Source organism: Aplidium turbinatum, chromosome 12 (genome assembly GCF_918807975.1).
Source record: "Aplidium turbinatum chromosome 12, kaAplTurb1.1, whole genome shotgun sequence".
Taxonomy (NCBI): domain Eukaryota; kingdom Metazoa; phylum Chordata; class Ascidiacea; order Aplousobranchia; family Polyclinidae; genus Aplidium; species Aplidium turbinatum.
In genome coordinates this window covers 7,987,876-8,004,309 of record NC_137483.1, presented here as the reverse complement: position 1 = coordinate 8,004,309, position 16,434 = coordinate 7,987,876, and the positions used below count along the sequence as shown (strand labels likewise).

General features: G+C 35.3%; 2 protein-coding genes, 1 long non-coding RNA gene and 1 pseudogene across 3 annotated transcripts in view; 3 read left to right on the top strand and 1 right to left on the bottom strand.

The window, feature by feature from the left end:
• The first annotated feature begins 1,694 nt into the window (after nt 1–1,694).
• LOC145781422 (core-binding factor subunit beta pseudogene) lies at nt 1,695–2,254 on the top strand (annotated as a pseudogene).
• Nucleotides 2,255–7,061: 4,807 nt separating this feature from the next.
• Nucleotides 7,062–9,215, top strand: LOC145780548 (protein O-linked-mannose beta-1,2-N-acetylglucosaminyltransferase 1-like). The gene is made up of 2 exons (XM_082592175.1): nt 7,062–9,047; nt 9,165–9,215. Exons 1-2 carry the CDS (start codon nt 7,062–7,064, stop codon nt 9,213–9,215), a joined length of 2,037 nt encoding a protein of 678 aa, XP_082448301.1.
• A 513-nt stretch (nt 9,216–9,728) lies between these two features.
• On the top strand, nt 9,729–15,932 carry LOC145780512 (uncharacterized). The gene is made up of 3 exons (XR_014290661.1): nt 9,729–12,626; nt 13,418–13,561; nt 15,542–15,932. It is a non-coding gene; the product is annotated as an uncharacterized LOC145780512 (long non-coding RNA).
• LOC145780511 (E3 ubiquitin-protein ligase TRIM9-like) overlaps nt 13,602–16,434 on the bottom strand; it is a 29,925-nt gene continuing 27,092 nt past the window's right edge. Inside the window, exons 11-12 of the mRNA XM_082592130.1 lie at nt 14,966–15,146; nt 13,602–14,780 (exon numbers count right to left, since the gene is read on the bottom strand). Coding sequence (XP_082448256.1) covers nt 14,487–14,780; nt 14,966–15,146 — 475 coding nt within the window. The 3' untranslated portion in view covers nt 13,602–14,486. The remainder of the gene's footprint in view (nt 14,781–14,965; nt 15,147–16,434) is intronic.

Genomic DNA, 16,434 nt, shown 5'->3' with positions numbered 1-16,434 from the left:
TACCAGTGTTTTCAACGGAAGGTAGCTGTTGTAGGGAAGTGCTGAACCAATCGGACCAAGAGTTTATTTCATTCTTTATAAACTCTGTTGATTCAAATGAAAAACTTTTATTGTTTCTTGCACTATCATCTATGACAATGGTTCTCAAATTTTTTGTCTTGGCGGACCCCTTTTGGTACTTTCGTTTTGGTACCTTTTGATACGAAGCGGTCACGGATCCCTAAAAAAAATTATCTGAAGTGTTGGTACCTTATATCGCATCTCCAAATGGAATCAAATGTTTTATAAATGGAATCAATTGCTCTATTAAGAAAAAATTGCTATGCATTTGTAGAACGTTGCAAAAGATCAATTAATCCACTTTTGCGCAATGTTATGTCTTCTGATTACTACTTTAATTCTACATTTTATATTCACTACAACAGTATTTTGTACGTTGATTGATGTAGCCTGCTTGAGTGCTTGATGTTGTGTTAGTCTGATATTTTGTGTGATGACTGTTAAAAATTTGAATTCTATGGACTTTGAGTCTGATTGCAAATAAATAATATAATAATAATAATAAGTTCCGAGGCGACACACTTAGAAGAATTTGCTGAACGCACAACGCACTTATGACATTGACGAAAGTATGTTGTGAGCTATATAATTATGTTGGCACACAGGATCAAAAACCAGTACCGGTAATGTACCGTCAAAACTCTCCAAAGTGTATAAATGGACATAAGATTTCAAGATTTAAAGATTTAATTTGAAAGATTTAAACCTTTCAAGGTTTTCCCACCTTTTTCCGTTCGTTAACGTGCTGGTAGGTTTATATCGATTTTTGTAGTTAGTATCTTTTTCGTCCCGGACGCGTTAATGACGAAAAATAAAATGATTGATTGATTGAAATATTTGGCAACTCTGGTATGAGCATTTGGGATTAGCGTTGCCAGATTAAAAAAAAAGTTTATGCAACTTGGAGAATTTTAGATTGCTGGAGACTAGAATCTGTGATTGTAAAAATGTTTAAGACTAAAACAATGATAATTAATAAGCTACAGTCTATACTTGTCAAGAAATTGAGAGTCAACGGTTGCAAGGAAGAAAAATTGTTTAAAAATTATGGTCATAAGGAAAAACAAAAAATACCACCAAAAGTGTTGAAATTTTTTTCTTGAGAAATGCACTGCAATGATAAAAGTCTAAAAACAAAAGATTTGGTAATTTTTAAGGTTGCTGTCGGAAGATTTATCTGTAGCATTTGGCAACACTAATCTGCAATTTGCCATGTTTCCATTTTCTAATTTAATCAATGCTTGTTCGCAAATGGTTCAAATCATAAATCCAGAGTTCTTTTGTCGCTGACATACCAAGTTAGTTTTTTATTCAAAATCAAACTTTCATCAGCTAAATTTTTTTTTCTTACAACAGTTTGTCAAACACAATTATTTTGTTATCAGTATAGCTTACTCAGATATACACTGAGGTACCGTAGGCTACAACTTTAGAAAATCTCAAAGATTGATCACAAAAGTACGGTATCCTGCTGTTGCTTGGATTTCATGAGATTGATTTGGACAAATTTGCACAGAAAAAGTATTACATTGAAGGATGTTTTTAAATTTGCTACACTTTTTGATTTACATGTTTGCAAGATAATCTATTCTTTGAAACAATACCGTATTGTTCAATGTTTTGTCTCTATCATTATGTTGTATGAAATGCCACGGCTTGTATCAGACCAGAGGGCTGCGTTCGATTCAAATGACATTTTTCGGCGTTTAAGCGGTGAAACGGAAATAAAATACACTGGGTATAAAGACAGTTCAGAGGAAGAAAGACGTCAAAGATTTACAACAAGTTGTCAAGCTGGAAGAATTGAAATAGCATTTGTAAACTCGGGAACAAATTTTATGCTTCAGTGTTTTCCTTTGAATGTTGACTATACTCAAGGTGTTATTCCACCAAAAGAATATGTAAACTTTGACAGAGAACCAGGTAAAGTACATATTGTGTCTCCATTTATTTTAAATGGTGTATGTGTCTGCTTGAAAGGTTGGATAAGTTTGCACAAACTTGATGGGAGAGGTTTTATTGAATTTGATGAAGAACACGCACAAGAAATTGCACAACTGACTGGTGCACCGAGCCAGCATGTAAGCAAACCTGTATCATCTAAATTACCAACTAATAAACATCCATCTACAAGCGGACATCCTGATCAAGTGGAGAAACGGCCACGTTTGCATTAAGTAGCTTTTTTTTTAATTTTTAACAACACAAAGGTTTTTTTGCTCCTTTTAAGACTTTGCAATCCCTAAATGTTCTGTGATTTTAAATGTCAAAAAGTGTCAAAAGTTTAATGAATATTGTAGTGAAAGGGTGTGCATAATTTTTGTAAACAAAATAATTAGTCCTTATTTTGCTTTCTAATTACTGTTACACCTATATTTGTTTGCTGCATAGCCTACTTAGTGTTTAGGCTACTTGTTGAGTACAACAGTAACAACTGCTGTACAGAACAAAGGGGAGAAAATCATATAGCAGTATAGTGTGTAACATTTTTATGCATGTTTAGAAATTATCATTTTATTTGAACAATATATCATCATATGTGTATATATAACAGATCATTTTGTCATGAAGTGTAAATTTTCAACACTTGCAATGGTGCTTTTTATACTGCTATTACGCTCGGTTAAGTATGGGTTTTTAGTTACTGATCTCTGTTCTAAATCAAGATTTTGCTAACCAGTTTTGATGGTTTCACCAGATTGTTCATGAAAAATAAATATATATAATTAGTTAAGGATTATTTGTGTTTATGCCTGTATCGCAACCAAATTTATCTGTACAGTATTTATAACAGACAGCAGTTTGTATTATTTTGGTGTTTTCTATGTAATTTGCTTACAGATCACTTCAATTAAATTGCTATTATTTTATAACTTGAGATGACAGCATGACACCAAGGTGCTATTTTGTTTTTTGAACAAATTAGTGTACTAGTTTTTGTCTTTGACAGTCTCTCGATTTCTGGACAGAAACGTTTAAAAGTGGTACAATTTCAGCAGTCAAACTTTTGGAAAGTAAATGTTTTTTTATATTAACATGAATCAATGCTTTCACATATAAAGTTTCACACTGTTTTTTGCCGTACGCATAAAACTTTGTTTCCAATTCATTTTCATTCAGTAAAAGTTCCTTTTTATTTGCCTCAGAGGCAAGATGATATGTGTCTCAACAATAATGTACAGGTCTAATAATTTTGGTTGCTGACTTGATGACTATGTGTTACTTTGCTGCTTCCAGTTGCCTGCTGTTTGCGGTACTATGCAGCCTTGCAGTACTATGTGTTATCTCATTGGGAACAAAGTAAAGCTGATCCTTCTTATTGTCGAGCCATATCATGAATAGTGTAAAATAATATTCCTGTATTTTTTGGATATGTTTGAAGGATTTCGGGATTGGCAGAACAAGTGTTTTTGGTCAACCTTATGTTTGCACAATTAGTCATGATTTTTAATAAATTCTGAAAGAAAATCTTCGTTGACACAAATCATTGTTTTAGTCTTAAGTGTTGTTTTGTAGAAGTTTAGAGATTTCACTATTTGACTGTGAATTTTTAGGCTTGATAACTTACTCAGTCAATACCAGTTATGCTGAATAAAGAATTGTGTAAAAATGATTTGATTAGTTATTGGTAATTTGATGAAGTGTCATGTCAACATAAGTTCTTGGTTTTTAATTGTGTTTTGATATAACTGGATAATGGATATGAATATTTTCAAACATATATATAATATACAGTATTTATTTGAGCATATGTTGCACAAGTGTATACTATATAAGTCGTATTCCTAACTTAAACGATACAACATTTCTAACTCACACTTTGAAACTATTCGTGTAAGTCACACTCCATCTTTGTGATTGAACATTTGGTACAAAACTTTGCATCATATACTCGAATAAATAGGGTAACTTATTAACTGCATTTACATGTTTGGAGATGTTTTTTCATTTAAAAAAAGTGCTAGTCACTTTGAGAAGTTGTTTATTAAGTACGGTATAGTTCAAATATCACTACAGGTTTTTAAAAGTTCTACTATTCATATACAATTATACATCACAGTGTTTATTGACAGTATATAATTTTATATGTCATGTTGAATAAAGTTCATTGTTCGTCCTTCTATTTGTGAAACACTGGTTTTTAAAAGCAATAAAAATTGACAAGAATCTAGAATCCTTTATGTGTTAAAAATACTGCAATTGCAACATTTTATATGTTGTAATCATTGTAATATGTTGTGTTCCCTGTCATTATGTAACTACTAATATTGTTTGTTCAAAGTCTGCAATATATTTACTGAAAGATTTTTCCACAAACTAAAATCCAGTTTATTTTTAATGATAATATTAGAGATTATCAGAGATAAAAAAAATTTTTATTGATTATTCTAACAATATAAATTTTCTGTTGGTTATTTTTTCATACCCATAAAAACACAGTGTTAAAAACTTGTTTTATTTTTATTTTTAGAAGAGATTGACAAAATGTGTTCATAGTAACAATTTTATACAATCTCCTGTTTTGTCAAAAATTTAGAATTTCTGCAAATCGATTTTTTTTTATCATCATTGGCCTACTTTATATGGTGCCTTGTCTACATAAAAATGTAAAATATTGGTTTATCAGACTGGATTTTTTACGTTGCCCACACAAGTTTTGCTTACTCATATTGCATACCGTATACAATACATGATGGTGATGTTATATTAGCTGACTTGCTTTTGTCATCAATGCCAACTAAATGCATTTATTTGTTTTCAAAAAAACTTTGCTTTACTGAATTTACTTGCAACCATTTTCAATTGCATCGCAAGTACTAATCATCCGACAGCAGAGAAACTCGTATTTTTGAGTGACTTTTCGAATGAAACAAAGGAAAAAGTGTCTAAAACTTTGTTTTTAGTTGTGCATATTTTCTTTACCTAAATATAAATATTTAAGTATAAAGTTACATAAACATAAATGGCTGTTGCTACATCATAGCCATTGGAAAGCGTAGGATATTTTCTGAATAAAGTTTTTTGCAATTGCGTTTATTAAACATTTTGCAAGTGTACTATAAATGCTTTTTCTATTCTTTTGCCCCACAAGACCATAGCATGTGAGAATGTTACAAATTGACAGTTTTCTTGGTTGAATGTAAATGCCCGCCAGGGCTCTTTGAAATGAATGTTTCTTTGTCTTGTTATTGTTTTGAATTATTTTCTTTTGTTGAGAATTTTCAAAAACTTCAAGAATAATTCATTTCCTTCTGAATAAAAAACAGAAAATATTTATTTCAAATTTGCAATGAATGTTCAAATTTTTTCTTGGCCCTTACAACCCTAAAGAATCATTTAGTCTTGGAATATTCGGGATATCTCAATTCAGAGAACACCTATTCCGTGATTTTTTGAAAATGCAGCGACGGTTTTTGTTTTTTAGAGAATTTGTAGGGATCATTTAGTTTGGCGGCTTTTATGTTTACCTTCCCATGCAAACGAAATGGTTTATGCTTAAACCAGGTTTGTTTTAAACTGCCACTGCATTTTAGCTCAGTTGATTATAATCATAAAGCGCTGTTTGACAACTGTTTTTTTTCGTCGAGATTTTTCAGTGATTTGTCCAAAATCTCTGAAAAAAGGCTGTCTCCGAATCGGAATCTCCAAAACCATATCTGAAAATCATAAATAATGCTTCGAAGAACATTCTTCAAATCAGATTAACAAATTACAACATGCTTTACGCATTTCTTGTCACAGAGTCACTGGGCAACAAAAAACTACCAATTTGTGCCTGTCAAGCATTGCTTTGTATATCTGCTGTAATCTTTGTATAATAAAAAACTGCTGCCGTGCCTTTGAGCTTGGTTTGACACTGTTGGCTTGTTTCAAAGATTTTCAGGGTAAAAGAATTAAATTGATATTGCAAAGTGAATGTGTTACAATGGTGCCATGGTCAAGAACTGCAGTGCTGCAGCTGTATAAAAGCTTGTTGCAAAGAGGCTACAAAGAAATCAAGTACACTGATAAAGATTATTACTTTTTTCTTGTTCAATCTGAGTTCAGGAAGTACAAAGATGTCACTTGTCCTGAAGTGAAACAATTTCACCTTGATAAAGGACAATACTTTTTGGAAAATCGCAGAGGAAAACTTCTGTAGTGCACCTGGAGTCTTTCATTTGCAATTCTCTTGCAAACTTTTAAATTGTGCAAGATATGGTTATATGAAAGGGGTAGTATATCTGCACTGCATGACAACAGTACTTTGTTATACAATATGCAAATTGCTTAATAAACGGTTATCACTGATTTTTGGTTAAAGCATATGATTGCTAGCAGAAAGTTTGTTACATTTTGACAGCATTATTTTTTTGTTTTTCAATCAACAGTCTTCATGTGCTTTGGAACCAAACTAAATTCTTCTGCCCATTATCCAGTGCAGTTCAATATGTGCTACGACCATGCATGTTTTTCTGTATTAAAGTTGTAGATACGTAGTTTGTGAAACACTATCGGGAATTCATCCTAGCTTAACATGACGTGATCATGATCAGTAGTTTGTTTCCTTGTCAGGTTTTTTGTATTATTGAGCTCCAACGATTTACCTTTTTTTTCAAAATTATTCCAAAAGTATAGGCTATTTTTTTGCTTTTTATGTTATGCCACATAGCCTACAATTGCTTGTGTAGAAATATCCTTACTTGTTTTTATACTCCGTTGTATAATAATTATAAGTGGGGTTTTTGTGGCCATGGTTTTGTGTGAAAGTAGCAAACGAATTACTACCGGTATGGTTTTCACAACTTTGTGTATACCTAGCTGCGGATCCTGTTTTATTATTTCACTGAGCTGGTTGAATTTCTCATCTAGTGGAAGCAGCTGCATTCCTTAAATCATATCATGGTCTGCCAGCCGTATTGTGTTGTGCTGAACGTCAAACAATTGCCTACAGTCTTTTTCTTTTTAGGTTGCTAATTACCTCAAACAATTTTATGAAATGTAAGCAAGTTGTATTCATAATGCCCGAGACAAAGCCTTTTATGTCAACTCCGAACTGGGCAAACCCTCGCTATGATGGAAACTCCCGAAGGCGAGTGGATTACTACGAAGATGTGCGACATGCTGTCCTGTGGTTTTACAAGGCATGGCGATACCCCCTGAGGAATAGATCTATCATGCGATTCTTCAAAATTAGCATCATTTTTGCACTTTTTGTTACTTGCGTTATAAATTTAAAGATAGCTATTGAAGCAAAATTAAGATATGAGCAACATAAAATATTATTTGCCGATCCGCTTCACAGAGATGCGAAACCTTTCCATCACACTGAAGGCGTGTTTGAAGAAAAACAAAACATTTACAGCAACATGGAAATTGGTGTTGTGTCAAGTAAAGATTTGGTGGAAATAAAATTGAATAACACCATCATTTTGTCAAAAAGTTCATCTGAAAACGACAGAGGTTTGCATGTGATCACCTTAAATCAACTAACAGGTGCAATTACAGCTTCACAGTTGTTTGATACTTATTTAGAAGGCGAAGATGATGCTCTTTTAACGTTTTTAAACACCATTCAAGATGAAAACAGAATAATTATTATTGCTGTCAAAGATGAAGCATCATTTCATTTAGGAAAAAATGCTAGGGAGCTTTTTAAGAAACTTGGAAGCACGAAGATCGACCAATTGCAATGGAGAAGCATGTGGGCTATAGTAACGGACAAAAGAGGACGTGTATCCGCTGAACGTTTAAAAACGGCGACAGACAGTGCGTCCTGGGCTGATGACGTCAGGTTAAAGATCCTTTTAAACCCTTTTCCTGTGAAGCGCTTCACTTGCTCTTGGCCGTCGACTTCTGAGAACAAAAAACGGGAAGAGTTTTGTACAAAATTTGACGGTTACCAGGCATTGTGTAATTGCGAGATTCCGTCCTTGTTTACCACTGCCAGCAACTTCAGTGATAATTTAGTTTACAACATACCTGTTGCAGTGATAGCAAGCAACAGACCTCATTACTTATACAGAACACTATCTTCTCTTTTATCTGCAAGCGGGGCGAATCCCAGCAAGATCACAGTGTTCATTGACGGCCATTTTGAAGAACCAATGCAAGTAACTAAATTATTTGGTGTGCAGGGAATCTTTCATACTCCGGTTGGCGTCAAAAATGCCCGCATTTCTCAGAATTACCTTTCTAGTTTATCAGCAATTTTTGGACTAAATCCTTCTGCCGAATACGCCATTATTTTGGAAGATGATTTGGACGTGTCGCCAGACTTTTTCAAGTTTTTTAGCCAAACCATCGAGCTGCTGAAAATCGACCCAACGATCTACTGCGTATCAGCTTGGAACGACCAAGGTTATGATCACTCGTGTCGGGATGCTCAACAGTTGTATCGAGTCGAAACATTCCCTGGTTTAGGCTGGATGCTTAGTCGAAAACTGTTTAAAGAAGAATTGGAACCGAACTGGCCCGAGCCAGAGAAGCCGTGGGATTGGGATATGTGGATGAGACAGTCTGAGATCAGGAGGGAACGCGAATGTATCATCCCGGATGTTTCCAGGACGTTTCATTTCGGGACATCGGGAGTCAATATGAACAAATACTTCCACGATTTATACTTCTCTAGACATAAGATTAACAAAATTCGAGACGTAAAGTTAAAAGATGTCAAGTCACTTACCAATGACAATTATGAAAAGCAAATGCACCAGCTCGTGAGACAATCTGCCTTGGTAGACCACAACAAATCTCCTTGCGATGAAAATTTCATGTCTGATCTATCACATGCATCAGAAACCTATGTTGCTTATTTGAAGGTACACACTGTGAAAGAAATCGGAGTTTTTCAAAAACTTTTTAAATGTCTCAAGACCTGGGACTTGGACGTGAGAGGGTTACATAAGTATTCGTATCGGACTTACGTTAAAAGTAGGCACATTGTTTTTATTGGTTACCCTGTTTCACCTTACAGCATATACAAACCTGTTGATGTAGAACCTATTGCAATTATTCTTGAAGATGAAAAGCCTGTGTAATGTGATAACTAGGGCGATTTTTTTGTAACCTAAACAATTCAAAAAAGTAACTTTATTTTTGCGAAAAAGTAACCAAAAAGTAAGTTTATTCAACGAAAACAAGAAAGCAAAAGAAAAAACAGCAATTCAACATAAAAAAAAACATTTAAATTAGCTTCAATTTGTGCTCAGATTATAGTTGCACAGTCAAATTACATATATGTAATGTTTTACATTCTCTGGCAGAAAGTTTCTGTCGATCAAACACTTAAGCTGTTGCAGAGAAAACAAGTGGTTACATATTAGTTAACACAATTTGTTTCATCGAAAAATTACTTTACGAGTTTTCGGGAATACACGTGACACGAACGAGCATGGGCTCGTGCAAACCTAAAATCCGTACCATAGTAGAAGATATACACAAGTCTTGGCATTAGGCCTACATAGAATGTGAATTCATCTCTACAGTAGCGATGAAAGATAAATAAATAAGGAAATTAGGCAAAAAAGTATGCAAAATAAAGTGACCTAACAAATGAAAAGTAACCTAAAAGCACAAAAAGTGACTTTTGGTAACTTATAACTTCTTAAATATTGACCCCACAACTATGAAATTTTGGTTCTACATTTCTTTTGTTAATTGGTACAACTAAAAAAAAGTAACTTTAGTAACAAAAAATCGCCCTAGTTATAACTCGTCCTGTACTGCGATCTTTTAATATTTAAAAGACCTTTAATCACACTTGAACATAATTATGTGCTTCTCGTTGTTGTCTGTCTATTTTTCCTTTATAAAAGTACTAGACGTAAGATGTTTGCCAAACCCAACTTTTGCCAAACCCAACTTTCTTTTCAGAGAAAGTTTAATTTGTAGTTAGATTCTCATTATAGTCAAGAAGCAAAAGAGTAAGTTTGCTTTATTTTAACATCAGTGGTATGTGCCACATGTGAGACATGGTATCTTAGTCTGCATCTTTTGTATCACTTGAAAAATTGTTACCGTTCTGTTGTAGTTGGACATTGTTAGATGCGTTTCCAATTGTTTGCTTCGTGGGGTTCTTGAAACTTCACGAGGCTTCAACATTTCTGTTTTGATTATTGTCTTGTTAAACACAAATCATGTTTTGATTTATTTCATTATTTTACGCTTTTCTTACAATAATATTGCGATGAGAACTTATCATTGCGAACACTAAAACTTGTGTACGGTACGCCATACGCTGGGTGGATCGTCCCATTTCCAGCTGGTAACAGTTTTCTGTTTTATAGCTCCGACGTTAAACCACGTGTGTAAAGCTGGGAGGAAATCCAAATAAGTCTTGCTTTCGTGTACCTTTGAAAATGTTGCTTACTTTAAAGTTTAGCCGATCGCTTCTGTGTCATATCTGATCTGTGCTTCACTTTGCCGCCGAGTAAGGCAAACTCTCACACGCCGACGAGAAAAGTTTTTCAAAAATGTTCAACCTCGACCTATAAAAACTGGAAGACTAGTTTTGCACTACTTGGGAAGCAGTGTAGACTATTCAGGTCTGCTACTATTCGGTGAGTCCGATTCGGTGAGTTTCTAACCTCTAACCCCTAACCCTAAAACGGCAATGATAATTAGGCTACGGTACCCGACAATTTAAAAAAAAAATTGAAAAAATTCCCCGTTAAGGGATCGGACTCACCGAAACGGGCCATTCCGAGACTATTCAGTATTAAAAAGCAACTGCAAAATTTTTCAGGGCCTTGTTTGCGTTGTTTTTACCTGAGCTAGCGCAAACACGGAATTGGTAAACAGATTTAAAAAAAAAACACAATTTATTTTTATTTTGGCTGCCGGGAAAAAGCTCTGGTAGGTCATGCTTGGTAAATAAAGGAGTTTAGAGGCCTGGACAATCACATTCGAACTCACGGTAACACAACGTTCATTTACGTTTTAACTTCATAAAGCACTACAACTTTACTTAAAAGACAGTATGGCGTCTACTAATACTTTCACCACTTTTACTCTCATTCGTTGTACTGTATTGCATTTTTTATACAGTTGCTCATTCTTTCTGTAGTGAGTTTCATAGTTCTTGTTCTTAATCAATGTGATAGCTTTTGAACTGAACCATATCACGAAATCGTTGTTGGGTGCTAAGTTTGATTGCCGAATGTAATAGCGTAACTTACTGAACCAATTAAGCGGCGATTATGATCAATTTATGAGACAGAAGGTTTTGAATGTGTAGCACAAGTCTTTGTTGTGTCAAAATACTCGATATTCTACGTAATTTAGAAACTAAGACAAAAAATTCTTCATATCATTTTATGTTCGTCATTGACTTGTGCTGGAAGAAAAATATTATCTTAGCTACAATAATCGATTTACCAACACACCAATAAACGGGAGAAGTTAAAGAAATTGAGAAGTATTAAATGTGGTCAGACTAGATCATCAGTAAGATACACGTCTGCAGCTAACACGACTAAAATAAAGATATTTTCCTAAAGATTATTGTGCAATAACTACAATTTGTATCAAATATACGTCAAATATATGTACCACATTCATATTTGTAAACGTGGCATTCATGAATTGTATTCTCAGTGTATTTTAACGTACGAATTTGTCTGTTCTATGCTATTGCTAACAGTGCTGATGCCGCGTGTGCTAAGTCAGCTCTGCTAAGATACTGTTATTGACAATAGGTTTTTCTTTGATGCAAATAATTTAAAATTTTATAGGAATATTAATATTATATTGTTGTTGCTAATTGCAATGGTTTTTACTTTCGAAAAGTTATTTCTTGTTGTTTCGTGTTGTAATATCTTTAAATTGAATGAAACTGTCTACCAGATGTCTGTTGTGCTTTGTGAAATATAGTTTGTTAATTTGGACGTACTCAATTCTCACCAAGACAGCAATTCAACCGTTTGTTACATTGATTCAACGTCTTTCCTGCCAGCAATCGTTGCCAATTTCACATCGTTTTACCGTCAAGAAACGGTGAAACCATATAAAACGGCAACTTTACTGGCTAGGATGGAAGCAGGTGATGGATGAGCGATGACGAAATCTTGTTACCACGATATCTACTGTAGTCCGGTTCTTGCACCTAGAACTGTTTGTTGTAAAATATTTTCAAACTTTTACGGTTTTTTGATTTTACCTTATTCATCTTAAAATGGAACACGATCTCTACACACACAGATAACTGCAGCTAACTCATTTTGTCTTACATCATATCAGGGTTGTTCGTTATAAAAGAGGCTCATGAAACAAGGGCTAAACATACATTGTAGTTTAATTTCACTTCTAATAAAATTCTACCTACTTTTAATGTTGGAAAGAAATTTTACTTATTTTTTTACTTGATGTTGTATTGTGTCTGTTAATATCATTACGTTCTATTGACCTAAGAATGTTGTGCTTGTATCATGGCCGATTGGAAATCGTATCGTTAGAATGATGATCTCGTTCCTTTAGATTTAAATATAAACTGTTTGATTGAACTGGTTTTTGTCTTTTGTGTATGTCAAGATGAATAAACTTTGCGGCTTCTGAGAAAGGATCAATATGTTCGCTATTTGGGCAAGGTGAGTGGAGGTATTATGAGCTCCTAATTTGTACTAAGTCCGTCCGCGCATTGGTTGAGCGCCTGAAAAGATCAAGCGGCACTGGTTCGACTCTTGGGGAGTGCGCTTGAGCAACCCATTTCAGGACTAATCTCCATTCAGCGGCACATAGGTGGGTGCATTAATTTGCAGACAACAAAACCTTCAACAGTCAGAAACTTCTTTCTGTTGTTTCTGGTTACCGGCCCTGCGTCTAGACTAGAGCCTCTACAAGTATGCGAAATTGCCAAGAATAATCTATCAGTCCGATGATAAAGATTTGAAACCAAACCGAGCTGTCATGTCTTCACAGCGGCGATTGTAGTCTGAAGACGGAATTGGTAAGTTACTGTACAGGTAAATTCACTGAATTCTTTGTCAGGTTTTAATTTCTGACGAAAGCTGTTGGGCAAATTAAAGTTGGACATAAACGTTTATGTGCAATAACACATAGTTTCTGAACCGGTAAAACCACTGGTCTAAGATATTTGTAAATCCCGAGTTTAATATCCTGGTTTTGATACATGCGACTGTTTTAAAATAGCTGCTGCCATTTATAGACTGGCAGGTTGCAGCTATGCGGCCAAATTGTACATCAGTGCTTTAATCTTGCATGTCAACTTTTGCAAATTATTGAGAGGATTTGTTTATGCTAGGACACATTACTCGAGCCATGAGCGGGACTTTGTTTCAAAGCAGTATGCGGTTATATTATTTAGTCTCGTGCAGGGCGTTGGTTCGACTTAATCTACGGATTCAGTATTTATTTGCAGAAAATCTTCAATGTTGAACTTGCCCTGATTTGTGCTTGAAGATGGACACGAAGTTGGCCTTTTTTTACGTAATATTCAAATTTTTTACGAGCAAGCATAAGCCTGACTATGACGTTGATTGGAATACATTGAAAGTCTCTGCCGGTAAGTGTGAGGTAGATTACTTGATTCTGATTGTGTCCAAAGCATGTCGGTTAGAAAAGACTCAATGTGGCATAAATTCTACGCCAAGAAAATAACTGTCTTCAAAAAAATTTAATTTGAAACGAGTTAAAAGCATAAGCCAAACAATGCCACGGTATAAACGTTTTCGGCTTCACCTCGAGCCCTCGTCAAGCATTTGAAAACCTGCTTGCATTGTACTGAAATAACACGCGGTGATTTATTGAAAATTGTTTTTCCGGGATAATCCCTAGGATCAAGTTTGCTCAACAAATTCCCTCCACTACCATATTTGTATATTAAGCAATAGATTGAGTTTCGCGTTTAGCAGCATGATCGTTGCTTACTGCAAGTCGTTAATATCTATATTGTGAAATTGTAAATTAACCAAGACATTGAATATTTTGTGACGCGTGTAAGAAGCTACACAAAACCGCAAAGTAATTATCCATATTCAGTCATGTATTAAGATCTGTTGCTGCTGAGCAGATTTAAACAGCCTATTTTTGCAAATGTTTGTGGGGTGGCGTATGCAACAAGTAGGGAAATTTCTGTTCTAAAGATTCTGTATATGCCTCAGAGACTATTCACGTCAGCTTGTGTGCCTGTCTTTGCTGTTGGCATAATACTAAATTGACATAAAATTGTATTAAGTTCTAAACGAAGGTTTGAATCGTATCGCACTGCCATAGTGGTGACCATCTAGTTGTCTATAGACATCACATGTACAGCGCATGACACAAACAGATGCAACAATCTTTCTGGTTATGTCCCAGGTCCAATCCACCATGCAGCCTGACTCTTGGCGCTAATCTTCATCCGATGACGCTTCATCGATGATGTGGACACAAACATAATCGCGTATGCTAACTCCACAACATATGTGGATAAGAATGCTTTTCCAAGATCACTTTCGTGAGAAAAAAGATGAAAATCCTCTTCCTGGAGTGGGTTCCGATGTGGTATTGTCTCCATCGCTCTTTTCGCTCACATTCCCGGAGGAGTTCCCTCTCCTCAGAGGGGGTGGTGGGGGAGTCCCTTCTCTAGACGTTTTCATGCCATAATTCGACGCACTTTTCGTCAGTAGCAAAGGAGATCTCTTCAGATTCGTCTCAGCGTCAGGGATACTCTTGGCACGGTTCCTGTACAGCTGCGCCGGGTGCATCGCAATGGGGGAACGAAGACCGGAGTGAAGCGTAACCTGATGTAAATTAAAGATAGACATCGGTAACTGTCACCCAATCATGCGTCATGTCGAGCGGCACACAGCTTTAAAATTCTCCGCCAATGATTAACAATTATAAGTGAACGTTTATTGGCAATGTCGCTCAACCTTTGGTTGCGAGCCGAGTGAGATTTTTTTGTTATCAGCATTACAAGTCTTACCTGCACGTTCTTATTGATGCTCAAGGCCGGATAAAATACCAGCATCAGATTGTTGCTACTTTGCATGTGAAGGAACAGCGGCTGCCCTTGCGGTTGGCCGTTTATATAAAAAGTCACACTTTTTCTGAGAAGATCTAACAATACACCGACCCTTGAGCCAACTTCTAGCCCGATATCGGTCCTGCAAGTTAAACGAATGCATAATTATGATCGATGTGGCAAGTGAAGTTTAAACAACTTTATTGGACGTTATTTTACATTGCGAAGTGCATTAAAAACCACAAAATTTCCATCATAAATGCAGCGAATGGTACTAAGCCTCAGGCGAACGGTTGAACCGCTTTGCATGCAGCTATATTTGTAATCATATTTGTATTAAGTCGCTTTTCATCGTCACCATCGCGGCCTTTCTTGTGAAATGTCTTGTTTTACGTGTGAAATGGCTTAGAGCTTTGCCAAGATCACTAGGTTTTCTGCCTTAAATATTTAAGGCTTTAATATTTCCTGTACATCACACGGCTTTATTTCTGTGCAACATTAAGATAATGTCAAGTAAATGAATGAAATCTTTTTCAGCTTCCAAGGAAAGCTGATAAGGAAATCCAAATATACAAACATTTAAGATATAGATAATTTCAGGGGAAGGCCACGTGGAAGCAAAAAATCTGCGATTAAACTTTTTTGTATGAAAGTATACAAATTTGATGATGTTTTTTCTTTTGTTACTGCTTCTTTTTGCAATAAATGTTTAGAAATATTTTCGTGATAAGTTGAATACTGCCAATACGTACAGTTGTACATGTGATCTTAATATACTTATACACGTTCTACAATACCCTGTGGCTATGCCATAAACATACAGAACTGCTTCATCAATGTAAGCTTGTGCAATTGGCTACAGATTACATGTAAGTGCGAAATTGTGTGTTGCTTAATGTTATTCGATGTAGAAAGATCGTAACGTGGTCACAAATAAATAGAACATTTCCTTTTCAACTGGCTCATCCAAAAACCAAGTTCTTGTTACCCATGTTCAGCTGAGTGGGTGGCAGAATATCGAAAGCGAGTTCCAAATACTCGACATTGCGTCTATAGAACACATGACTACTTTGTAGTTTCGGGAGAAAGTTCACTTTCTTGTATCACTACAGGGTTGAGCATCATAAGGATACATTACCGTACGCATATTTACAAATGGTTTGAACAGTCGAACGTTTTTGTCTTAACCGAAGCTCTCACCAGGAATCTGAAAGTATTTTGAGGGGTCAGTCTAACTCTAAGTCAAACATTCTACTGTTCAAATTATTTGTAAATATGTCTAATGTATTCTTATAATGCTCAACCCTGTTGTGTTGGTGTGCCTTGCCTGTCTGTGGCACATAACTGTTTTGTGACGAATGAGTCACATTCTTGATATGGACATAATCAATCTTCCTTGCTTTCCACTACTGGTAAGCCTGGATCAGAAA